At 61.1% G+C, this 26,308-nt stretch overlaps 1 protein-coding gene across 4 annotated transcripts in view; it reads left to right on the forward strand.

Annotated features, from left to right (window-relative positions):
- Window positions 1–2,421: 2,421 nt before the first annotated feature.
- The window catches only part of SBF1 (SET binding factor 1), a 74,317-nt gene continuing 50,430 nt past the window's right edge, over window positions 2,422–26,308 (forward strand). For all 4 annotated transcript variants that reach the window (XM_068401659.1, XM_068401660.1, XM_068401661.1 and 1 more), the window contains exon 1: window positions 2,422–2,515. In XM_068401659.1, coding sequence (XP_068257760.1) covers window positions 2,461–2,515 — 55 coding nt within the window. In that variant the 5' untranslated portion in view covers window positions 2,422–2,460. The remainder of the gene's footprint in view (window positions 2,516–26,308) is intronic.

Consider the following 26,308-nt stretch of genomic DNA (forward strand, 5'->3'; position numbering starts at 1 on the left):
CCCCGGGTTTGGCCGAGCCGGAGCCGGTGCCACGCTGCCCCCCCACCCCGCACGCACCCCACGTCCCGCGCCCGCGTGGGAGTGGGAACGGGGATTTTTCCCAGTGAATCATCGCTCCCTCCGGAGGCGGCCGCGCCGCGGCGGGTGCCCGCTGCCGACCCCGCTGCCGCGGGGGGGTCCTGCCCCGGGACCCCCAGCCACGCACCCCGGCCAGGCCCAGGGCAGTGCCAGGGCACGCTGCCACCGTGACCTCTGCCACGCCGTGTGCCCCCGGGCCCGTCCCCACGCGTGGGCTTGCACCGGGGCAGCTCCAGAAGGACGTGGGCTCCGGGTGCCGGTGGGAGCAGGGATGCCAGGATGGACTCCAGCGCCCCGGTAGGCACCGGCACCGGCACCGTGCCCTGCTGCGGGACAGGCGCTGCCCGCACGGCCCCCCGAGGGCCCGATCCTGGCTCTGGTCGGACCGGTGCGGGCTCAGCGCTGCACCCAGAGCGGAGCCCCGGCTGTGCACACCGGGGGGGTGTCCCTGGGCACGGGGGGGTGGCTGGGCACACCGGGGAGGGAGCTGTGCGTGGGGGGGGCGGTGGGCACCGGAGGGACTGCCCGTCGAGGGGGGTGTGTGTATGTGAGTGGCTGTGCACAACGGGGGGGGGCATACGTGCACACCGGGGGGCTGTACACACCCGGGCGGCCCCCGCATACGCGTGTCTGTGCACACGCGGGGGGGTCCGTGCACACCGAGGGTCCCCGAGGGTCCAAGCACATGCCCGGTGGTGCACATGCGGGGAGGGGGCCGTGCACACCGGGGGCCCCGTGCACACGCATGTCTGTGCACACTGGGGGTCCGTGCACACGGGGGGGGGGGGGGGGTACGTGCACACCCGGGTCCCCGCACACGCCTGGCATGCGCACACGGGCGTCCCCGTGCACACCGGGGAGGGTCCCCGTGCACGTCGGGGGTCCCCACACACGCCTGGCATGCACACGCGGGGGGGGGGGTCTGTGCACACCGGGGTCCCCTTGCACGTCGGGGGTCCCCGCACACGCATGTCTGTGCACACCGGGGGCCCCGGGCACACCCGGGTGTCCGTGCACACGGGTGGCTGTGCACACGCCGGGGGGGGTCTGTGCACACCGGGGTCCCCGCACACGCGTGTCTGTGCACACCGGGGGCCCCGTGCACACCGAGGGTCCGTGCACATGCGTGTCTGTGCACACCAGGGGGGTCCCCGTGCACACCGGGGGGCCCCGCACACGCGTGTCTGTGCACACCGGGGGCCCCGCAGACGCCTGGCATGCACACGCGGGGGTCCCCGTGCACACGCGTGTCTGTGCACACCGGGGGCCCCGCAGACGCCTGGCATGCACACGCGGGGGTCCCCGTGCACACGCGTGTCTGTGCACACCGGGGGGTCTCCGTGCACACCGGGGGTCCCCGTGCACACGCGTGTCTGTGCACACCGGGGGCCCCGTGCACACCGGGGTGGGTGTCCGTGCACACCGGGTGTCCGTGCACACGCCTGGCTGTGCACACCGGGGGGCCCCGTGCACACCGGGGGTCCCCGCACACGCGTGTCTGTGCACACCGGGGGGGTCCCCGTGCACACCGAGGGTCCGTGCACACGCCTGGCTGTGCACACCGGGGGGCCCCGTGCACACCGGGGGTCCCCGCACACGCGTGTCTGTGCACACCGGGGGGGTCCCCGTGCACACCGAGGGTCCGTGCACATGCGTGTCTGTGCACACCGAGGCGGGGTCCCCGTGCACACCGGGGGTCCCCGCACACGCGTGTCTGTGCACACCGGGGGCCCCGTGTACACCGGGGACCCCCGCACACGCGTGTCTGTGCACACCGGGGGCCCCGTGCACACCGGGGGTCCGTGCACACGCGTGTCCGTGCACACCGGGGGCCCCGTGCACACCGGGGGTCCCCGCACACGCGTCTCTGTGCACACCGGGGGCCCCGTGCACACCGGGGGGCCCCGCACACGCGTGTCTGTGCACACCGGGGGCCCCGTGCACACCGGGGGGGTCCCCGTGCAAACCAGGGGCGGTCCCCGTGCACACCGGGGGGCCCCGTGCACGTCGGGGGTCCTCGCACACGCCTGGCTGTGCACACCCGGGGGGGGGTCTGTGCACACCGGGGGGGTCCCCGTGCACACCGGGGGTCCCCGCACCCCCCCGTCCCCGCAGCCCGGGGCCGCCCCCCCCCCGCCAGGGGAACTCCCGCGCCGCAGCCCCGCCCCCTCCAGGCCCCGCCCCCCCGCCCGGTCCCGCCCCGCCCCTCCCGGCGCGCCCAATGGGGTGCGTCGTCCCGCCCCCCGCGGCGGCGGCGGCGCAGGCGCAGTGCGGGCGGGCCGGGCCGGCCGCGCGCGGGGCCAAGATGGCGGCGGGCGGCGGGGCGGGCGGCGCGGCGGCGGCGGCGGGGCTGTGAGCGCGGGCAGCGGCCGCCGCCCCGCCATGGCCCGCCTGGCCGACTACTTCGTCCTGGTGGGCTACGACCCCGGCAAGCGCGGTGAGCGGCGGCGGCGGCGGCGGGCGGCGCGGGGCCGGTGGGGGGCGCGGCCGCTGTCACCGGCCGCGGAGGGGGGGGCGCGGGCGGCGCCGTGGGGTGTGGGGGGGTGTGTGGGGCGGGGGGCACGGGCCCACGCGGGGCCGGGGGTGCGGGCCGGGGCCGGGGGTGCGGGCCGCGCCCGCGCGACGTGGCGGGCGGCCGGCTGGGCCGGCGGGCGGGACCGCGGCCGGTACCGGGGGGCGGCCCGGAGGCGGCGCGGGGGGGCCCGGCTGGGGCGGCCACCGGGGTCTTTCAGCCGGTCGGACACTACCCCGCGCCCCGGCCCGGCGGGGCTGCCCGCCTGCCCCGTAAGGCGGCCCGGCCAGGTGCGTGGGACCGCTGCGGGTAGCACCGGGCAGGGCCGGGCAGCACCGGGCAGGCCGCAGGCCGCTTCCCCCGGGCTGGTTGCCCCCCGCTCCATGAAGCCCCTCGCAGCAAGGCGCTGGGTGTGCGCAGCTCCGGCTGCCCCGTCCCCAGGGCTTTACGTGCCCGTTCACCGGCAGCCAGAAACGTCAGCGCGTGGTTGTGCCGAGTGACCGTTTCGGTAATTTCAGGGGCTCCCCCCCGCCATCGTCGGGCCGTCACCGCCGCGGAAGCGGTGCCTGGCGTTGGTTTTGGGGTGGGGGATTTCTGCCGCCCGCTTGCTGGGGCGCGACGCGGAGGCTGCTCCCCCCAAGCAGCCCAGACCCCCCTGGGACGGGGCCGTCGTGCCCCGGTCGGTGCCGGGCTGGCTCTTGGCTCACGCTGCTGCCTCGGAGGGTCCCAGCCCCGGGTCCGTTCAAAGCCCTCGTCCTCGGCCCACGTCTGTGCTCATCATCTGGGGTTGGTTGTCTTGGTCGTGGGGTTTTATCTGTTTGGGAGCTCTATCCACGATGCTTTCTCCTGCCCTCCTGCACTCAGCTGGGTTTGGTAAAAATGAGCTTTGCTGGCGTTATAAATGAGGTTAAATTTACCTAAAATAAGGACTTTCTTGCAGAGCACACATCAGGAGCGTCTATCCCCCAAACTGCGCGTTCACAGGAGATGAGGCTGTGCGCTGGGATGGTTTTCGGTGCGCTCAGAGCTGAGGAGGGGGAATCCTTTGCCACGCAGCGCCCGTTAAACCGTGGGTTTGGTTGTTACGGGACGCTGCCGAGGCCGAGAGCTCGGTTCAGAGCGGCTGCGCGGCCGCTAGACCCCACTACAGGGCTGGTTTTGGGAAGGCGTTTGGGCTGGGGAGCAGGCGGCCCAGGTCAGAGTTGCGGTGTTTTCGGGGTGGTGTCTGATCACGTGGCGGGGTGTTCTGGTATTATTATCGTAGGCGTCCAGCAGGAAGGAGCCATTCTCCCCCCCGGTGCCCTCAGCCCGTCTCCAGCTCGGACCCTGCCTGCGGGAGCTGCCTGGGGCTGCACCGTCTGGGAGCAGATGCAGCGGCCTCTCGGGAGCAGACAGGGCTGGGACGATGCTCCGCAGCTGTGCCACCTTCCCCTCACTTCTGAGTGCTCTGAGCCTTTCCTTCTGCGCCTTCGTGCTCATCTTGACCTCCCTCGTGGAGCCACGGCTGATGTTTGCAGCATAAAACTGGTGGTGGTTCGTCGTGGTCGGTAACTGGTCGGGTGCAGTGGGGCTGGTGGAGCAGGTGAGCGCTTTAGTCCGGTGTTCCCTGTCCTGAGACTCGGAAACCTGAATTTCAGAAGGGAACTGTACACACCACACACCTTCCCGGTGTCCTCTGAGACTTGGTCGGGGCAGACGGACAGTGCTGCGAGGTGAAGTGGTTAATTGCAGCGGGACATTAGAAAGGAAAGAGCTCGCAATTAATTAATTATATCCCTCTGACTTAAATATTGACTTTTTTATTTTAAATCTCATCCTGAGCTGAGCTTGGCAAAACATCCAGCCTTGACTTGGAGACCACTAGCAGGTTCTGGCAGTATAAAACCCGCCGCCAGCTGCAGCCCTCGTCCGGTGGTGGCTGTCCCGGTGAAAACACGTGTGACATTTACCCCGAACCTCAGCCGCGGGCTTGGAGAGGCCCTCGAACCCGGCGGCGTAGGTGCGGTGTCATTAGCCCTGCTCCTGTACAGCCCTGTGTTAATTAGCGATGCAGGTGAAAGTTGCAGCCGTTCCCTGGGTTGGATTTTGGCTGAGCGGAGCCGCTTGAGGTCTGCGGGGCTGCCGCTTCCCCGGGGCTGGAGACGTCGGCACTGCCTCGGGGTCACTCCGCAGCCGGGGGTGTTGGTCTGTGGTAAGAAGTGACCGTGATCTACTCAGGTGGGCTTTTTGCCCCTGGCCACTGGCGTGGCGGAGAATTCGGCGCCTCTGTAGGGGTCGGTTGGCAGAAGACATGCAGCTGTCTTCCTCGAGCATGGCAAAGGTGTGTGGTGGGGAGGAGATGTGTCCGTGGGGAGCTGCCACTGCAGAGCCTGGGCTGCCTCGCTGCTGAAGTAACAGAGTCACAGAATCCCAGAATCAACCAGGTTGGAAGAGCCCTGTGGGATCATCGAGTCCAACCATTGCCCTGACACCACCATGGCAACTAGACCAGGGCACTAAGGGCCATGGCCAGGCTTTTCTGAAACCCCTCCAGAGATGGGGACTCCACCACCTCCCTGGGCAGCCCCTTCCAATGGCTAATGACCCTTGCTGAGAAGAAATGCTTCCTAATGGCCAACCTGACCCTCCCCTGGCCAAGCTTGAGGCTGTGTCCTCTTGTCCTAGCGCTGGTTGCCTGGGAGAAGAGGCCGACTCCCACCCCGCTACACCCTCCCTTCAGGTAGTTGTAGACTGCACTAAGGTCACCTCTGAGCCTCCTCTTCTCCAGGCTAAACACCCCCAGCTCCCTCAGCCATTGCCTTGCCGGGGTGAGGTACCCAGGAGCCGGGGCATCCTCTGCCAGAGTGATGCCAGCCTGCACCACGTAACTCTCTGCCCTGGCCAGTGCCAGCTGAAGCAAAGCCCTTTCCCATCCCAGTTTGCGGGTGCCTGGGCGCTCTCCCGAGCTGCGTGATGGGCGATTTGAAGCAAGACGTGTCCGAGCAGCGTGCCCAGCCCTCCTGAGCACCCCCGAGCGTGGGGATTGACTGATGGATTGACTGATGATGGTTATTTGATTTTGGGGATCAATATGGCAACGCTTGCTCCCCGTGTGCTGCCCTGTTGTCACCTTCCCCCTCCCCACAGGGAGCGCAGATAATGTCTGGAGGAAGGGCACGCCGCTCTCATCGGCGAGTGACTAATTGCTTTACAGGTTGGGTTAGTCTCAGGCTGCTGCTGCCGCGGCCGTGCCATGCTGGCACCTCCCTGCCAGCAGGAACCAAACCAGGGCCGAGCGCTGCGGGGGGAACCTGCGCAGCAGCCCGGGGGGCTCGGCTGTGCGAGAGCTGGACGGGGCCCTTCGCACGGGCGGGGAGGGGGATCTGCTCTGCCCGCAGCCGGGTGCGTGCCCGCAGCCACGGTGTGTTTGTGTGCGGCGAGGCGCTGCGGAGGAGCTCGTGTGCCAGGGGGGTGAATGGGTGGGCAGGGGTGGGTTTGCACTTGGGGATGGTGAAAGGGGAAGGTGGTGGGACCTGAGGTAGCTCTGCATCGTCTCCAGAGATAGAATCATGGAATCACAGGATGGTCTGGGTTGGAAGGGACCTTAAAGCCCATCCAGTCCCAACCCCCTGCCACGGGCAGGGACACCTTCCACCAGACCAGGTTGCTCCCAGCCCCATCCAACCTGCCCTTGAACACTGCCAGGGAGGGGGCAGCCACAGCTTCTCTGGGCAACCTGGGCCAGGCTCTCACCACCCTCACACCAAAGAATTTCTTCCTCACATCTCATCTCAATCTCCCTTCTTTCACTTTAAAACCGTTCCCTCTCGTCCTGTCACTCCATGCCCTTGTCAAAAGCCCCTCTCCAGCTTTCCTGTAGCCCCTTCAGGCACTGGAAGGTGCTAGAAGGTCTCCCCGCAGCCTTTTCTTCTCCAGGCTGAACAGCCCCAGCTCTCAGCTTCTCCTCGTGGGGTGTTAATGTAGCTCGGTGTGGTTTTGTGGGAACAAAATCGAAAGAAAGAGAGACGGGCCCTCGGGCTGGAGCGGGGCAGCCAGCGGGTTTGGCAGTGCCAGCGTGGGGCTGGGTGCTGCGACGGTGGAGCCCGGTGAGCCCGCGGTGTTCACTGGGTTTGCAGTTGGCATCTGCTCCCGGTGCAGAGCGTTATCTTCAGGAAGGGGCCTGGTCCTTGTCACTCATGGACTTGTGACGGAGTCGTGATGACTGCTGGAAGCGGCGTCTCCACTGGTGTTCTGCTCGTCGGGGAGGATGAGAAAAAGGCCCGTTAACTCTTTGAAGAAACATGTTGTCTGGCTGTGAAACCGGTGTCTTGGTGGTATGACATGAGCTCCTCGGGCTGGCCAGTGTGACTGTGAGCGGGACCGGCACGCTGCAGTGAGGAGAAGCTGCGGCTGCCTGACCCTGACTTCAAGAAAGACGTTGAGGTGTTGGAGCGAGTGCAGAGGAGGGTGACCAAGCTGGTGAAGGGTCTGGAGGGTCTGAGCTGTGAGGAACGGCTGAGGGAGCTGGGGGTGTTTAGCCTGGAGAAGAGGAGGCTCAGAGGTGACCTTAGTGCAGTCTACAACTACCTGAAGGGAGGGTGTAGTGAAGTGGGAGTCGGCCTCTTCTCCCAGGCAACCAGTGCTAGGACAAGAGGACACAGCCTCAAGCTTGGCCAGGGGAGGTTCAGGTTGGACATGAGGAAGCATTTCTTCTCAGCAAGGGTCATTAGCCATTGGAAGGGGCTGCCCAGGGAGGTGGTGGAGTCACCATCTCTGGAGGGGTTTAAGAAAAGCCTGGCCATGGCACTTAGTGCCCTGGTCTAGTTGCCATGGTGGTGTCAGGGCAACGGTTGGACTCGATGATCCCAGAGGGCTCTTCCCACCTCAGTGATTCTGGGATTCTGTGACTTCTGGCTGCTTTTTGCCTCGGGATGCGGGAGGTTTCTCTCCGTGGATGCCCCGTGGCCTGCCCCAGAGCCCAGAACAGCTCCGTTTCAAACCGTGTTTAGCGCAGCTGAAGGGCTTATCTCGGAGTGGTGTATCCCGAGCGCTGAGCGAGGCACGGCCTCTTCCCTGCGGGGAGTTAGGAAACAAACAAACAAAAAAAAGGGGGATTTAGAATACAGGCGTTTCTGACTGCGCCACTGACGATCTGCCGCTGCTCTTCTCTGCGTCTGAGCACGCAGCTGCCCGGCCCTGGGGGCTCCACGCTCTGGCCAGACAAACCTCGGAGCTTCCCCCCCAGGTGAGGAGGGAAACCCCTTCAGCGGGCAGGCGGTGGGTGATGGGGGCCGAGGCCCCCAGTCAGGATCCCCTCGGGTTTCCCCCGTGGATTGCCACTGGGGCTGGGACGTTAACTCTGGTTTTGAGCTGTGGGAGGTGAGGGTGGTTGTGGAGAGGAAGCTACCTCCGTGCTCGGTGCTGCCTCTGTCCGTGAAGCCTCTGACGCAGCTTCTGTCGGCTCAGGCCCGTGCAGACGGTCTGAGGAACGAGGACGCAGGCGTGATGGGTGCTGCGCTCCCCCGAGGTGCTCGCAGCTCCTCTGCCACCCAGGCTTTCCCTGCGATGCCTGGAGCGAGGAGCTAAGGCTGAAAGCCAGAGGAGCTGAAGGAAATGTGCTGTGCAGAGGGGAGCTCTCACGGCTTGTCCTGCCACTGTCCCACCTGTGTTCTGAGTCGGTGTTCAGCCTGGGAGTGCCAGGCGCTCTGCTGCTGCAAGCTGTCCGGGCAGCTCTCGCTGGTGGGAGGCGTTTCGAACCGGCAGTAAAAATACGCTTCGCTCTGTGGCGCGTGGACCCGGCCAAGTGACTCATCGGTTTGACTCAGGCTGGGTTCTTGTGGTGCACCCATCTAGCAAAACCCCCGCGCGCTGAAATGCCTCCAGTGGTTGCTAACAGCAAGCTCTGTTTGCTGTGTCAATATTTGCAGCAGGCACCTCGGAGAGAGGGTGTAATCCCTGTACACGCCACCTGCAAACTGCCTGTCCTCTGCCCGGTACCTGCCTGCTTGGAAGGGGAGAGCACTACAGCGATGATGGCTGTCGGAGGGGGTCACCCTACCCCCGCCAGCCCCCACGCCGCAGCATCCCAGCTGCGCTGGTCGGTCTGGGAACTGCAGCTCCTCTGATGCCAGATGCTCCATCAATACTTGTCTCGTTCTCTTTGAACTTTTGCCCAGGCAGAGCAGCTCTGGGTGCTGCAGCTCGCAAACCAGGGAGTCGGATGCCTGATGGTGACGTGGGATGACATCGTCCTTCAGCCAGCGCTGGGTCCGATGCAGAGGGGGGTGGGTTTACTCCAGCAGTGCCCTGTCTTCCATAGGGCTCAGCACTTCCAGTTCCCTTGGGGTACTTGTGTAGATCAGAAGGGATTAATCACAGAATCAATGAGGTTGGCAGAGCCCTCTGGGCTCATCGAGTCCAACCATTGCCCTGACACCACCATGGCAACTAGACCAGGGCACTAAGTGCCATGGCCAGGCTTTTCTTCAACCCCTCCAGAGATGGTGACTCCACCACCTCCCTGGGCAGCCCCTTCCAATGGCTAATGACCTTTAAGATCATCACAGAATCAATGAGGTCGGAAGAGCCCTCTGGGCTCATCGAGTCCAACCATCGCCCTGACACCACCACGTCACGGGCACGCCAGTGCCAGCGTGGGCTCTGCCGGGCGATCGTCTCGCGGCTTCTGAAACCTTCTGGCTCTTGCAGGGTCCGGTGAGCCCCTCGCCAGCCGGCACACGAGCTGCAGCAGGCATGGCAAGGCCTCTCTTCCCTCCCTACCCCGCGCCTCTTTCCGTGGCTGTTTCCTGCGGCTGCCGGAGCTCGGTTCGGCCGACGCGCGCAGGCAGGCTCTCCCGGAGGTGCTGGGGCGGCTGGAGCCCCCGCGCTGTCTCGTGCGGTCGGCAGCTCCGTTTCCCAAAGGTCACTGAGTGGGATGATGCTTTGAAACGGTCTAAATACAGCACGGGCAGCAGCTCGGTGTAAAGTTTTCCACGGGCTCACCTCCGCGAGCTGTGATGCCGCTTAGGATGGAAAATCCTCTCTGCCGCGTCTTGGGTGATCTTCCATTTTCATGGGGGAATAAATGTGGTTTCTGTCAGGGTGGGACGAGTCGTTTGGGCCCTGGAGCAGCTCCCGTGCAGGGGAAACTGGCACAATAGCTCTAAGGCTCCGCTCTGGTCGTTTCTCCCCCTCGGTGAGGAGAGTCCCGTGGTGTGAGCGTCGCCAAGAGGGTGGTCGGCGTTGGTGTGGCTGCGTGACACCTGTGTCACGCGTTCGGGAGGGTGGGTGAGCATGAGGAGGAAGCATCAGTCTGAAACATATGTTGTAACCAGATTCTTTAACTGTTAGTAATGTTTTGTTTACTGCCCGTGAGAACTTGGCACATTTATTTTGCGTTTCTCTCGCTCGAGCTCGTGTTTATGTGAGCGTGAGCGGGATCTGAAGACTCTGTTTGCAGCAAGTTTCATTTTCCCGTCTCTAGCGCTGGGATGGAAAAGCAGCTGCGGTTTTATGGATGCGAACAACAATCAAAAAAGACTTGGCCTGGGGTAGAAACGTGCCCTGGAGCTCCTCAGCTGCCCAGCTCGTGCTCCCGCTGCGGCGTGGGGCAGGAGGGGGGGAGTTTGCCCTGAAAACCCCTTTGGTTCGGTTACCCTTGGGGGTTAGAGGGGCGGCGGGGCGGTACTGCTGAGCTGGGGCAGCTTTTCTCCCCGCCTCTCGCTGGGATCGTGGCACGAAGCCTTCCGGGGCCGGGCTGCTTGTCTTTTCCTCTCGGTGGCTAAAACGCTTTTGACCACGAAATACTCTTGTTATGTCAAACCAGACGTTGGGAGCTGCGGGCGCCTCGGGGCGGGGAGCGTCCTGCTGCTGGGAGCGTCTCTGATAGCCAACGTGTTTGTCCCTTCCAGTTTTGCAACTGGAAAAAACGAGGCAGGGAGGGTTTGGTGAAGGTGGCAGCGGGTCCCGGTGGGAGAGCAGCGTGTCGGGGCCCTTCGCCTCCCCGGAGCACCGGCCTTTCTCTCGCACTGATTCGCATCGGTTTCTGTTTGTGGTGCGGCTCAGAAGTGCCACGTGTCGGTTTGCAGGGAGCAGCCTGCGCGTTTGGCAGCTGCTGCCGCCTTGTAGCTGAGATTGGGCCAGTCTTGCACGTTATTTTGATGTTTCTGAGTGCTTTTTGATCGAGGCGATGCAGCAGGAAGTTTCTTGAGGAGGAAGAAGCGAGTCTCTCTGTCTGTATTCATTAAACGTGTTTTTTTTTTGTGGTGTGGGTAGCTGTAGGATGTGGAGCAGGAGCTCGCCAGGCTGCTTACCTCTCCTCTGTACAGCATCTCCCTCCCCAAACCAGAGGGCTCCGAGATGTCCTGGTTGCCCGGATAACCGCGCTTCTCGGGCTGGTGGAGTCGCACCCTTTCCAAATCCGAGCTGCTCTGGCATCGAAGCCCAGAGAAGCACCGGGGCCCTTCTGGGGGTGGCATTCGCCCAGCCCCGGACCTGGACAGCTTCTGGTCTGGGGGATCACAGCCGTGGTGGGGCTCGGCTGTCTGGCTGGAGGGGAGCACCTCCTGCAGACCCTGGGTCCCTTTGCCTACGTACGCTGCCTCGTGCACACTGATCCTCTCGGCAGCGTCCACGTCAACTCTGCTCCAAAACTGTGACAGCGTTGCTCTTTTTGAGTGGGAAAAACCTTCTGACCTCCTTTTAGGGACCCTACCCTGGGATTTCATGTTCGGGTTTTGTTTTGGATACCTGCAGTCACGCATCTGATGTTTTGAGAACAGAGAGATGCGTCGGTTAATTGAGACCTGGAGAAGCTAAACGTGAGCCAGCAGTGTGCCCAGGTGGCCAAGAAGGCCAGTGGCATCCTGGCCTCTATTAGGGATAGTGTAGCCAGCCGGTCTGGGGCAGGGATCGTCCCTCTGTACTGGGCACTGGTGAGGCCGCACCTTGAATCCTGTGTCCAGTTCTGGGCCCCGCACTTCAAGAAAGATGTTGAGGTGTTGGAGCGAGTGCAGAGGAGGGCGACCAAGGTGGGGAAGGGTCTGGAGGGTCTGAGCTGCGAGGAACGGCTGAGGGAGCTGGGGGTGTTTAGCCTGGAGAAGAGGAGGCTCAGAGGTGACCTTAGTGCAGTCTGCAACTACCTGAAGAGAGGGTGTAGCACAGTGGGAGTCGGCCTCTTCTCCCAGGCAACCAGCGACAGGACAAGAGGACACAGCCTCAAGCTTGGCCAGGGGAGGGTCAGGTTGGCCATCAGGAAGCATTTCTTCTCAGCAAGGGTCATTAGCCATTGGAAGGGGCTGCCCAGGGAGGTGGTGGAGTCCCCATCTCTGGAGGGGTTTAAGAAAAGCCTGGCCATGGCACTTAGTGCCCTGGTCTAGTTGCCATGGTGGTGTCAGGGCAATGGTTGGACTCGATGAGCCCAGAGGGCTCTTCCAACCTCAGTGATTCTGGGATTCTGTAGTAAATGACACGTGAGTGTGCCCGGTGAGGCCGTGGGGGAGCGCTGGGTGCGGGGGGAACCGGCAGGCGTTTGCAGGGCCCCGTGCTAGGACCGGGCACCCCTTTGGCTGTGACACCCTGGCAGGTCTTGCAGCACGAACACGCTGGTGTCGACACCCGCGGCGGGTGCTGCTCCGGGACGGCTGCGTGTCCCCGTGCAGCGCACGAGCACGGCTGCGGCGTCGGTGCTGGTTGTCTCTGTCTTCACCTGACAGGTTTTCAGCTGTGTTGTTCCACTGATGAACTTGGAAATGCACCTCCCTGGGGCGAGCGAGAGGAGCTTGAACCCTGCGCAGAGAACCCAGTGCAGAGCTGGCACGGCTGGGGATTGCCCCGACGGGCCGTGGGGAGCACAGGGATGGGAGCGTTGGTCAGTGCAGCTGCTGTGGGTGGGGACACTGTCCTGCGCTCGCCCTCGGACACAACATCTCTGTTCAGTGCTGAGCAGGGCGAAGCCGGAGGACAATTGTTTGCTTCAGCTTCTTCTGGAGGAGCGGCTAGGGTGGCAGCAGGGGGACCAGCGAGGGGATGCGTCATGAGTTGTATTTAGAAATGAGTAAAGCTGCGGTTCGCGTGGATTCGTGCATCATCCGAGATGGGCAGGCTGGATGTTGTCAGCGAGGATGCGGGACGTGAGATGGCACTTTGGAGGGTCAGCGGCTGGGCTGGCACAGCAGGGGAAAGGCAGGGCACAAAATCCCAGAATCAATGAGGTTGGAAGAGCCCTCTGGGCTCATCGAGTCCAACCATTGCCCTGACACCACCATGGCAACTAGACCAGGGCACTAAGTGCCATGTCCAGCCTTTTCTTAAACCCCTCCAGAGATGGTGACTCCACCACCTCCCTGGGCAGCCCCTTCCAATGGCTAATGACCCTTGCTGAGAAGAAATGCTTCCTCATGTCCAACCTGACCCTCCCCTGGCCAAGCTTGAGGCTGTGTCCTCTTGTCCTGTCGCTGGTTGCCTGGGAGAAGAGGCCGACTCCCACCCCACTACACCCTCCCTTCAGGTAGTTGTAGACTGCACTAAGGTCACCTCTGAGCCTCCTCTTCTCCAGGCTAAATACCCCCAGCTCCCTCAGCCGTTCCTCGCAGCTCAGACCCTCCAGACCTCGTTAGAAACGAGGAGGGATAAACACATTTATCTCACCCAGGAGAACTTGGCAGCCCTAGTTAGGAAGGAGGTCAGACAACGTGCGTGGTGGAGCGTGGGGTACCAAAGATAGGCTGCTCCAATTTACCTTCCTGACGAGGAGGATGACACCCGTGCTGATTTAGGCAGCAGGAGCGACTCCAGTGGGTTACCAGTGGGGCAGGAGAAGCCGGCGGCAGTGGGAGCACTGGTGAAGGATGTAAACAACCAGTTATGCAAAGCTGCGCAGGGGAGAGGTGGGTAGTGAGGCACCACTGAGGCAGGTTTTGGAGTGGATGTTAATTACAGCCTCCCTTAATGAGCTGGGCAAGAACCATATGTTGGTAAAGGGAGAGAAAAGAGAAAAGAGTTGCCAGTATCTTAAAGCACAAAAATAATTTGGAGAGCTGCTCCGCTCTTGTTGGGATTCGCTCCAGAGTGAAATTAAGTTTTCTATAATAATAACTGGAGACTTTTCCGAGGGAGCAGGGCAGAGCCCCGCTCTCGGGCAGGTGAGAGCAGCCTGGAGCGCCCGTGTTTGGAGAGGGGGAGCAGGCACAGCCCACGGCTGAGGTTTGGGCTTCCCTCATCCCTGGAGCCGGGGCTGCCAGGCTCCCTGTGCCAGGACCGTGCCTCTGCCGTGGTGCTGGGCTCGGGGCCCTCACTTCTGGAAGGGTGCTCAGTTCAGGAGGGCTCATGTGCCTGGTGTGACGAGATTAAAATGTGTTTGAGCTGGCTGAGCAGTGACTGTGAGACCTACACCCAAGGTATCTGAGCGTGAGCGCCGCACGGTCTGGTGGAGCTCCGTGCATTTGAAAGGGTGTTGGGCTGAAATTACAGGGGATCACAGAATCCCAGAGTGGCTGGGGTGGGAAGGGACCTCTGGAGATCACCCAGCCCAACCCCTGCCCAAGCAGGGTCACCCAGAGCACGTCGCACAGGGTCGTGTCCAGGCGGGTTTGAATATCTCCAGAGAAGGAGACTCCCCCCTCCCTGGGCAGCCTGTGCCAGGGCTCTGCCACCCTCACACCAAAGAAGTTCCTCCTCACATTCAGATGGAACTTCCCATGTTTCAGTTTGTTTCCGAGGTTCAGTGTCTGTTCTGGGTCCTGCCTGGAGGAAGGTCTCCCTAAGTGGGATTTGGCCTCTTCTCCCGGGCAACCAGCGACAGGACAAGAGGACACAGCCTCAAGCTTGGCCAGGGGAGGGTCAGGTTGGACATGAGGAAGCATTTCTTCTCAGCAAGGGTCATTAGGCATTGGAAGGGGCTGCCCAGGGAGGTGGTGGAGTCACCATGTCTGGAGGGGTTTAAGAAAAGCCCGGACATGGCACTTAGTGCCCTGGTCTAGTTGCCATGGTGGTGTCAGGGCAATGGTTGGACTCGATGATCCCAGAGGGCTCTTCCAACCTCATTGATTCTGGGATTCTACGACTCTGGTCCATGTTTTCCCTTAACTTTTTGTTTTCCCCTCTGCTTGGGCTGGTTTGTGGCTCCGTGTGAAGGCTGCTTTGCTCGTTTCACATAATGATCTGCATCTTTAACTGTTCTAACCTGACCTCCTTCCTTTTACATCCCTGTGTTGGTTTTTCCTCCAAGTCCTGGTGATGGAGGTCACTTTAACATCACATTCACGTAGAGGGCGGGAATGCTGATTCTCTTCTTTTGACCTTAAGTTCTCTGGGCAACTCTTGTTTTATAGAAGTACCTTTTAAAAACGTTGCATCTCTTGGAAGTGCCATCGAGGCTGTCAGGATTTTGTGCCGTTTTCAGAACGCTGGTGCATGAGCTCAAGGTTTGCCACGTGTTTTGGAGTTGGGTCTCGTCAGAGCGAACTGTTACAGAATCCCAGAATCAACCAGGCTGGAAGAGCCCTCTGGGCTCATCGAGTCCAACCATTGCCCTGACACCACCATGGCAACTAGACCAGGGCACTAAGTGCCATGGCCAGGCTTTTCTTCAACCCCTCCAGAGATGGTGACTCCGCCACCTCTTCACGTAGTTGTAGAAAGGAGCAGCTCCCACTGCTGCATGAGCTGCATCGTTTGGGGACTGACTCCGATGCTGCGCTGTTGGAACGTGCAGGAGCTTAGCCTCCACCTGCAGCCACCTAGTTTGATGTTTGAGGGATAACAGAGAGCACGAGATGTTGGTCAGATGTGGACTTTGAGAGCTGCTCAGTTCAGGAGTGCAGCTGTGGGGAGGGGTTCTTGCAGTGCCCTCCCCGGGGCAGCTTGGTGGTGATGGTGGGTGCCTCCAAGGCACTGTGGGTTGAGCTGGTGTGGTCCTTCAGCACCCATGGTGGAGTTTGCAGTGGTGGGACTGTCTGTGATCTGCACGTAAGGACCTCTTGCTGTCGGAGGAATGTCCTTCTGTCGCCTCTGTGCATGGCAGCAGCCACCTCCAGCCTCAGCCGTGGTGGTGGGTGCCTCCGCGGGCGGTGAAACGTAGCTCCAGGTCTGTGGGTGCTGGCAGCAGGGAAGGTTCCTGCCACGTCTTCTGACCAGCTGTCGCTGCGTCAGGGCTTTATTTATGGGACTTCCCTCAGCTGAGGCCTCTGAGGGAGAAACCTGAGGCCAGAATTCAAGGCCGTGGAGCCAAGTAGCCGTTTGAAATAGGCATCTTCTGAAGCAGGATTGTGGAGAGGGCGTTTAATATCATTCTTATTAATGACATTAATGCTGCTTTCTGACATTCATGGAATCATTTTGGTTGGAAAGGACCTTTAAGATCACCGAGTCCAACCATAACCCAGCACTGCCCAGCCCACCACTACCCCATGTCCCTCAGCACCACATCTACACGGCTTTTAAATCCCCCCAGGGATGGGGACTCCACCACTGCCCTGGGCAGCCTGTGCCAGCGCTTGACAACCCTTTCGGGGAGGATCCTCAGCAGAGGACAGAAGGACACTGCTGGCTTTGGGGTTTTTTACTCAGGGTGCAACCCTGGAGGTGTGTGAAGAGACCGGCTGATGCTTGCTCCTTTGGAGCTTGAAGGAGAGGAAAGCTGCACCAGACCTGTTAGAGAACAAACAAAAATAAACCCTAGAGAACTGATTTTTTGGCAAGAAGGGACCGAGTGTTGTAAAACACCACTTGAGAGGTTTGCTGCTATCGTCTGGCTCGCTCAGAGGTGCAGTAAGGAGTCTAAGTTGCAGTCTACAACTACCTGAAGGGAGGTTTTAGCGGGGTGGGAGTCGGCCTCTTCTCCCAGGCAACCAGCGCTAGGACAAGAGGACACAGCCTCAAGCTTGGCCAGAGGAGGTTCAGGTTGGCCATTAGGAAGCATTTCTTCTCAGCAAGGGTCATTAGCCATTGGAAGGGGCTGCCCAGGGAGGTGGTGGAGTCCCCATCTCTGGAGGGGTTGAAGAAAAGCCTGGCCATGGCACTTAGTGCCCTGGTCTAGTTGCCATGGTGGTGTCAGGGCAATGGTTGGACTCGATGATCCCAGAGGGCTCTGCCAACCTCATTGATTCTGGGATTCTGTGACACGCTGTGCTCGCACCCCGCTCCCACCTCGCTGCTGACTGAAGTCGTGTTCCTGGTATTGTTCGCTGTCGTCACTCTGAAAAAAATAAAAACATGCTTTTGTGGGTTGGAGAGGAGCGGAGGGGAAGCTGGGGTTTTCTGAGCAGCCTGTAGCCCTTTGCTGTCTGCCCTTATATAGGCACAGCCTCGGCACCCACCTGACGGGTGCGAGGGCGGCTGCGGTGCGCAGGGGATGTGAGAGCAGCACCGGGAGGAGCTGCCCTGTCTGCTGGCTCTGTGGGTACCCCACCCCGTGCATCCCTCCGGCGCTGGGTGTGGGCACACAGACCATCCGGCACCCGCAGTTGGGCCCTGCTGCTCCCCACCTGCCCACGGGCACACGCGCGTGCAAGGGAGTCTCACGCGACCCCGCGCCGTGCGGTCTGGGCGGTCGGGGTGGACCCCAAGCATGCAGGTACCTGCCTCCCCCGGCGCTGACCTCGCTGCCTGCTCTGGCCTGGTCCTTGCTCATGGCCATGCCACTACTCCAGCTGCTGGCACCCGAACCCTCGTTCACGAGCCCCCCACACGGGAAGGGGCAGATGTGGGGTGTGGGACAGGGCAGAAGGGCCGCGCTGGTGGGGTGGGGGGTGTCTGACACTTGCTCACCAGCAGCCGACCCCTTTCATCTCCTCATCCCCATTTCATGGCATCACAGAATCATTTTGGTTGGAAGGACCTTTATGATCATCAAGTCCAACCATTGACCCAGCGCTGACAAAAATGTCCCCACGCTCCCTCCTCCTCACACCTCTCGCCTGCTCCCTTTCCCCTCCTTGGTCCCTCTGTAAGCCCCCCGTAGCACATCTTGTCCAGCCCCAAACGCTCTGCCCCTGCACCCCACAGCCCCAGGCTGGACTCCCTGACTGGGTCACAGGGCTCCTGCCAGCCCTCGTGGCCCTGTGCCGGTGAGCTCCTGCCCCAGCCCTGCGCCAGCCGGGTCCCTCTGTTTGTTGGGTGCTTTTAACGGTGGTGAGTTGTTTGAATCCACATTTGAGAGAGGATTGAAAGATGTTGAGGTGTTGGAGCGAGTGCAGAGGAGGGCGACCAAGCTGGTGAAGGGTCTGGAGGGTCTGACCTCCAAGGAACGGCTGAGGGAGCTGGGGGTGTTTAGCCTGGAGAAGAGGAGGCTCAGAGGTGACCTTAGTGCAGTCGACAACTACCTGAAGGGAGGTTGTAGCGGGGTGGGAGTCGGCCTCTTCTCCCAGGCAACCAGCGCTAGGACAAGAGGACACAGCCTCAAGCTTGGCCAGGGGAGGGTCAGGTTGGACATTAGGAAGCATTTCTTCTCAGCAAGGGTCATTAGCCATTGGAAGGGGCTGCCCAGGGAGGTGGTGGAGTCCCCATCTCTGGAGGGGTTTAAGAAAAGCCTGGACGTGGCACTTAGTGCCCTGGTCTAGTTGCCATGGTGGTGTCAGGGCAATGGTTGGACTCGATGATCCCAGAGGGCTCTTCCAACTTCATTGATTCTGGGATTCTGTGGGGAGAAGCAGCTCAGCCCTCGGTGCCCGTAGCTCCCCTCACCCATCTCGGCTGCGAGGGTTCAGAGCAGTGACCTAAAGCCAGCGCTGGCTCAGATAATCGGTGTTACAGCACGTGTGGGGACGCTGCCAAGTAGTGCAGGCTTGCGTATAAACGGGTTTCAAAACTACCCTAACCCTGAAGTTTAAGATTGACTCTTTCTGTGAAGTTTGGCGTTAAGAGGCTGTGGTCACTTTTTTCCTTTTTAAAAATAATGTGGATTTGGATAGACCAGAACCTTGGTAGTACTTTACAAACAGGACAAAAAGTCCTTAACCAACAGCTGATAATGTGCCTTGGTGCTCTTGGGTGGTAATGTCGTGTCCTCGGGCGTTTGGTGCTCTCCAGAGCTGGGGTGAAGAGGGAGTTTGGAGGATATCACTCGCTTTGGTTTGCGTTTAGTTACCCCCATGGAGATCTTTGTCGTGAGGGGTGGTCACAGCATCTTCAGGTGCCGAGGGAACCCCGAGAGTCACAGACTCACAGCACGGTTTGGGTTGGAAGGGACCTTAAAGCCCATCTGGTTCCAACCCCCTGCCCCGAGCGGAGACCCGAGCGCGCCAGGCAGGGCGCGTGCCTCTCACCGCCGCGTCCCGTCCTGGCGTGGTGGGTGTTTCACGGAGGAACTGCCGATGCAGAAGCTGAAGGCCAGAGCGGGAATGTCAGTTCTCCATCCTAGAGCCGTCTGTCATCGATGGGGTTTTCAGTTCTCGTTACCATCAGCCCCTTCCTCCTCCGGGCTGGGCCGCCTGGCTCACACCGAGAGGCTCCTGCAGGGACTTCGCTGCTTCGCTTCTCCTTAACCCTCCACCCTGCCTCAGCTCCCTCCTTCCCGCTGCCCAGCTGGCTCTGGGTGCCCTCAGGGGGATTCAGCCCCCCAAGGTGGGTGCCCGTACCCAGAGCTGCTCCTGCCCGCACGCAGGGCTGGAAGCCCGGAGGCAAGGCTGGCTGCCCGGGTGCCTCGGGCACGCTGCTGGGCCCCTGCCTGGCTCCTGCCCTCGCTGGGGAGCTGCTGTTGTGCTCACAGAATCCCAGAATCACTGAGGTTGGAAGAGCCCTCTGGGCTCATCGAGTCCAACCATTGCCCTGACACCACCATGGCAACTAGACCAGGGCACTAAGTGCCATGGCCAGGCTTTTCTTAAACCCGTCCAGAGATGGGGACTCCACCACCTCCCTGGGCAGCCCCTTCCAATGGCTAATGACCCTTGCTGAGAAGAAATGCTTCCTCATGTCCAACCTGACCCTCCCCTGGCCAAGCTTGAGGCTGTGTCCTCTTGTCCTGTCGCTGGTTGCCTGGGAGAAGAGGCCGACTCCCACCCTGCTACAACCTCCCTTCCATAGAACCACAGAATCGTTTTGGTTGGAAAAGACCTGTAGGACCATCGAGTCCACCTGTTACCCCAGCACTGCCCAGCCCACCACTAACCATGTCCCTCAGCACCACATCTACACGGCTTTTAAATCCCTCCAGGGATGGGGACTCCACCACTGCCCTGGGCAGCCTGTGCCAGCGCTTGACAACCCTTTCCATGAAGAAATTGTCCCCGATCTCCAATCTAAACCTCCCCTGGGGCAACTTGAGGCCGGTTCCTCTCGTCCTGTCACTTGTGACCTGGGAGAAGAGACCGACCCCCCCTCGCTACACCCTCCTTGCAGGTACTTGTAGACAGTAACGGATTTGTAAGGACGTTTCCTCCCCTTTCAACACTTAATGCAAGTCACTTCATAGTGCCAGCGCTGCCGGCTCTGGCTGAGGCACCTGTGGAAGCTGACCTTGATTCTAGGTTCCATATTCCGTATCCCAGCAGTTCTTGGTATTGTCACCCACAGTGTTTCTCCCCTCCGAAGGCGCCGCGCTTCCCGGTCTGACAGCAGCTCCCACCCCGTCCTGCCTCCCTGCAGCCTCCTCCTGCGTGGGGCACCGGGAACAAAAGCTCCTTCTGCACTTGTGGGAGATGTTGATCCTGGCAAACTGTGGATGTAAATAATCTCTGTGGGGCTGAGACAGGCTGAGCGAGTGCTTAGATCGGGCTTTTCTTCCTGGCGTGCTTGTGGGGAGGGACTTGGGTTATTCACGTGTGAGCCAAGGAAGAGCAGTCCAGTCTGTTGGGGTTTTGGGGTTTGTCCCCTCTGTCCTTGTCTGCTTTCCAGTGCATTGCCCAGCAAGGTGGACAGAGCGCCCTTAACATCATAGAGTCACAGGATGGTTTGTGTTGGAGGGGACCTTAAAGCCCATCCAGTTCCAACCCAAACCTGGTTTGGGAAAGAAAAGCCTGGCCATGGCACTTAGTGCCCTGGTCTAGTTGCCATGGTGGTGTCAGGGCAATGGTTGGACTCGATGACCCCAGAGGGCTCTTCCAGCCTCATTGACTCTGGGATTCTGGGGTGAATACGCTGCTTTCGGTGATTCTCCTCGAGGCCTCGGTGCACGCCGGGCTGGAGCACTCCAAGCCCTCGCTGCCAGCAGGGCTGTGAGCTCCTGAAGCTTCACTCTCAAAATAACGGCGCGTCGTGGAACTGCATCGTATCCCGCTGTGGCACAGCGAGGTGGGGTGTGCCCGGCAGCCGTGTCCCCCAGCGCGGGGTGCTGGGAGGACTGGCGTGTGCCCGCTGGCACTGCCAGGCTGTGGCAGGGCAGGAGGAGCCGTCGGCGCGGCACGTGCTGTTTTTAGGCCTTGGGTAAATGTTGGTGGCGTGGCCCCGTAATTATCGGGACAGGGTGCCAGCGGAGCTGGCTAATAGCTCCCCTGGGCCGTCGCTGGGATTTGGCGTCAGGTAAAAATAGCCGAGGTTCCTCCCCAAAATGCTTTTAGCAGCTCGCCACGTGCCCGCGGAGCCGTGCGTGGGCCGCGCCGTTTGGGATCGCCGCGGTGCCACGCGTGGGATGGCTCCGGTGGCCACGGGAGGGTTGGCTGGGCACGGCTCTGTCCCTGGCGCAGGGAAAACCAGCTCTGTCCTTGTGCGCAGGGCTCCCCATGGGTGCCGGGTCCCCTCCTCCCGGGAGGGTTTGGGCAGCAGCACCCGCCTCGCTGGTGCCACGCGGGCTGTGGCTCTCGGTGCCACCCCGTCCAGCTCAGCCAGGCGTTATTTTTATTGCAGGAGGGAAGGCTGGGGCGCAGGGCTGCCGACGGGCACCTCCCGTGCGGTGCCGTGAGCCTGAGCTCTCGCTGAGGCCGGGACGTGGTCGCAGCCGGCGGTGCTGCTTGAGCCCTGTGTAAATCCAACCACCACCTCAGCTCCCCAGAAAACCTGGGGTTGATTGTGGGATGTGGTACGAGTTCAGGCACGGGGCTTTGTAATGGGTGTTGCTGTAAACGTGGAAGGATGGAATTAAGTTCATAGACTCACAGCACGGTTTGGGTTGGAAGGGACCTTAAAGCCCACCTAGTTCCACCCCCCTGCCACGGGCAGGGACACCTTCCACCAGACCAGGTTGCTCCCAGCCCCATCCAGCCTGGCCTTGAACACTGCCAGGGAGGGGGCAGCCACAGCTGCTCTGGGCAACCTGGGCCAGGCTCTCACCACCCTCACACCAAAGAATTTCTTCCTCACATCTCATCTCAATCTCCCCTCTTGCAGTTTAAAACCGTTCCCCCTCGTCCTGTCACTCCAGGCCCTTGTCAAAAGCCCCTCTCCAGCTTTCCTGTAGCCCCTTCAGGCACTGGAAGGTGCTAGAAGGTCTCCCCGGAGCCTTCTCTTCTCCAGGCTGAACAGCCCCAGCTCTCTCAGCCTGTCTCCAGAGCAGAGGGGCTCCAGCCCTCGGAGCATCTCCGTGGCCTCCTCTGGACTCGCTCCAGCAGCTCCGTGTCCTCCTTCTGTTGGGCCCCAGAGCTGGACGCAGCACTGCAGGGGGGTCTCCCGAGAGCGGAGCAGAGGGGCAGAATCCCCTCCCTGACCTGCTGGCCACGCTGCTGGGGATGCAGCCCAGCACACGGGTGGCTTTCTGGGCTGCCAGCGCACGTTGCCAGCTCCTGGTGAGCTTCTCGTCACCCATCACCCCCAAGTCCTTCTCCTCAGGGCTGCTCTCAGTCCATTCCCCGCCCAGCCTGTTATACACAACAAGAAGGACAGAATTAGGTTATACACAGTGAGGTCTCCTCCCACCTGGTGACCCAATACGCCTTAAACCCCGGCGTGCCCAGGAGCCATGCACCACCCTGCAGCCTCTCCGAGCATCACCCCGCAGCCTCGCTGCGGCGAGGAGGAAGTGGGGTTAAAAAAAGATAATGCAGGTGACGCTGGCACGTACTGTCTCTTCCTCTTTCTGAGTTTGTGCTGCGGAAGGGCGAGGGACAAACTTAATGCTGCGCTACCGAGGCTTGTTGGGGGATTCATGCGAACAGCATGAAGTTCAACAAGGCCAAGTGCAAGGTCCTGCCCGTGGGTCGGGGCAATCCCGAGCACAAACCCAGGCTGGGCGGAGAATGGGTTGAGAGCAGCCCTGAGGAGAAGGACTTGGGGGTGATGGGTGACGAGAAGCTCACCATGAGCCGGCACCGTGCGCTGGCAGCCCAGAAAGCCACCCGTGTGCTGGGCTGCATCCCCAGCAGCGTGGCCAGCAGGTCAGGGAGGGGATTCTGCCCCTCTGCTCCGCTCTCGGGAGACCCCCCTGCAGTGCTGCGTCCAGCTCTGGGGCCCCAACAGAAGAAGGACATTAGGAAGCATTTCTTCTCAGCGAGGGTCATTAGCCATTGGAAGGGGCTGCCCAGGGAGGTGGTGGAGTCCCCATCTCTGGAGGGGTTTAAGAAAAGCCTGGCCATGGCACTTAGTGCCCTGGTCTAGTTGCCATGGTGGTGTCAGGGCAATGGTTGGACTTGATGGTCCTAGAGGGCTCTTCCAACCTCATTGATTCTCTGTCGGGTGGTATCGCCCTTTGGAGGGCTTCGCTTGCACGAACGACCACTGTTCCCCCCTCAGGAAGGGCCCGGTGAGTGCCGGAGCGGGGCAGTCAGGCTTGGGGAGCGTTGCCCCTGGTTGAGGCCCGTGAGTGTTCTGCGGGGCCCTGGGCAGGGCCTGACGCTGGCTCCTGCTCTCGGCCCTTCCAGAGAGACACTGGCAGGCGCTGGGGGCTGGAGAGCTGGGCTGGGGGGTTCCCCAGGGCCGGGATGCAGCTTCCTCTTGCTTTTTGGCAAACTGGATTCTCCAGAAACTTCCGCTAAAGCGGTGGCTTTGGAGTTGTGGTTTGGAGAGAGGTGGGAGTTGGGTTGCAGAGCCTGAGCAGCCTGCCAAGCGTGAGCCGGGCAAAGCTATTTCCAGTGAGGTTGGATTAAGGGAGAGCCTCGCAGCGGCTCCAGGAACAGGACGGGGAATCCATGTCTGGTCACGCCATACCTCGGGGCGTGAGGCCATCACCTCTGGAGCAGCGAGGACCTGCTCTGCGGAGCCAGTTCCTCCCTTGAGAGAGAGGGTAAAAGCCAGAGTTCACACAGAGTCACAGAATCCCAGAATCAAGGAGGTTGGAAGAGCCCTCTGGGACCATCGAGTCCAACCATTGCCCTGACACCACCATGGCAACTAGACCAGGGCACTAAGTGCCATGGCCAGGCTTTTCTTCAACCCCTCCAGAGATGGTGACTCCCCCACCTCCCTGGGCAGCCCCTTCCAATGGCTAATGACCCTTGCTGAGAAGAAATGCTTCCTAATGTCCAACCTGACCCTCCCCTGGCGCAGCTTGAGGCTGTGTCCTCTTGTCCTAGCGCTGGTTGCGTTTTCAGTTGGTGGCACACGGGCTGGAGGATGCTGCTCCCAGCAGCTTCTGTAGCTCCGCATCACTCCGCGTCCCCCCGGGTTTGAGAGGAACCCCCCGGCCCCCATCTCGCTTTCTCCAGCCGAACAAGTGGCACCATCATGTCGCAGCTCTCGATTTTGCAGCATGTTTGTGCCTTGAAGCAGTTCCTGGGCTGGTTTCTGTGGAGGGCTCCGAGGAGGAGGAGGAGTGGGTGACCGCGGCGGCGGTGACCGAGGCGTGCGGGGTGCTTTGGATGGGCCAGGGGCCCTGGACATGGCACTCAGTGCCCTGGTCTAGTTGCCATGGTGGTGTCAGGGCCATGGTTGGACTCGATGAGCCCAGAGGGCTCTTCCAACCTCAGTGATTCTGGGATTCTGTGTGGGGCTGCGCTGGTGGTGTCAACCTGCAGGTATTTATGAAGGGCGTCCTGTTGCGCGGCGCCGGGAGCGTTCCCAGAAGTGGCTGGGGGGGAACAAGTGGCAGCAGCTGTAAGAGGCTTATCTCCCCCTCCCTGCCCGTAACCCGCGGGCCCCCAGCGGCACTTCCCTGGGACGAGCTCTCGGAAGCAGGCGGGTTTTTTTTTTTTAATTACTTCCTCTTGTGCCTTAATGTTTCTAAAGATAAACACCGCTCCGCTCTTGGCGCCGGCCCAAGGAGCAGCAAAGCTCTACAAAGCGGTGACGCTCCGTAGCACCGTGGGCCGTGCCTGCGCTCCAGCTCTGCGGTTTGTTGCGTAGACGGTAGTAAATCTTTCTCCCCAGCTCCCTGCCCAGGAGGGTTTATTTCATGCTGGACAGGAGGTCTTGCTGGGCTGGTCCCTCCTTCACCAGACCGGTCCTGGATCCTGGTGTCCTTCCTGACCCAACTGATCCTGCATCTCAGGGTCTTTCCTGACCTGTCTGATCCCAGATCTCAGGGTCTTTCCTGACCCAACTCATCCCACATCTCAGGGTCTTTCCTGACCCAGCTGATCCCAGGTCTCAGAGTCTTTCCTCACCCAACTGATCTTGGATCTCAGGGTCTTTCCTGACCCGACTGATCCCGGATCTCAGGGTCTTTCCTGACCCAACTGATCCTGCATCTCAGGGTCTTTCCTGACCCAAGTGATCCTGGATCTCAGGGTCTTTCCTGACCCGACCAATCCCGCATCTCAGTGTCTTTCCTGACCTGACTGATCCTGGATCTCAGGGTCTTTCCTGACCCAACCGGTCCCAGATCTCAGGATCTTTCCTGACCCAACCGGTCCCAGATCTCAGGATCTTTCCTGACCCGACCAATCACGGATCTCAGGGTCTTTCCTGACCCAACTGGTCCCGGATCTTAGGATCTTTCCTGACCCAACTGATCCTGGATCTCGGGGTCTTTCCTGACCCAACTGATCCCAGATCTCAGGGTCTTTCCTGACCCGACTGATCCCAGATCTCAGGGTCTTTCCTGACCCTACTGATCCCAGATCTCAGGGTCTTTCCTGACCCAACCGATCCTGGATCTCAGGGTCTTTCCTGACCCGACCGATCCCGGATCCTGGTTTCTTTCCTGACCCAACCGATTGCAGATCTCAGGATCTTTCCTGACCTGACTGATCCTGCATCTCAGCGTCTTTCCTGACCCAACCAATCCTGCATCTCAGGGTCTTTCCTGACCTGACTGATCCTGCATCTCAGGGTCTTTCCTGACCCAACTGATCCTGCATCTCAAGGTCTTTCCTGACCCGACCTATCCCAGATCTCGGGGTCTTTCCTGACCCGACCGGTGCCAGATCTCAGGGTCTTTCCTGACCCGTTCAGCTGTTCACTCTGGGACGTGTCGAGGTGGCCGAGTGTCATCCCGACAGCACCATGCTTGGGCAAGAGCAGCGGCCTCTGCCTTGTTGGGAGATGCGAGCGGAGCGTCCCAGGGGGAGCCGGGGTGGTGGGAGAGCGACCAGCTCCACGTCCCCGCACACCCATGGAGGCTCACAGGGTTTTCCAGCCACGACTCCTCATCCCACAGGGGTTTGCCAGAGCTGACCCTGGCGAGTTTGCACCTCGCAGGTCCTGGTGCTGCCCCGGGGCTCCCTGCAGCGTGGAGCTGCCCCACCAGCCGGGGGGAGATGGGGTGTCTCACCGACACTGCTCAGCCTTGATTTGCGAGTGAGTAAGAAGAGGTTTGAGGAAGGTAATGACAGCTCGGGACGGGAGCGGGGGCCTGGGGAAGGAATGGTGTGAAAACAGACTGGTGAAGAGCCCTGTAAGGGAGAACAACGCCGTCCAGTTCTTCAGAGGCTTTAATTTTAGCTCTTCTATAAACATCTCGCTACTAAGTGGCTCGTCCAGAAGAACCTCTGAGAG

The sequence above is a fragment of the Nyctibius grandis genome, chromosome 5 (assembly GCF_013368605.1).
Source record: "Nyctibius grandis isolate bNycGra1 chromosome 5, bNycGra1.pri, whole genome shotgun sequence".
Lineage (NCBI taxonomy): Eukaryota > Metazoa > Chordata > Aves > Nyctibiiformes > Nyctibiidae > Nyctibius > Nyctibius grandis.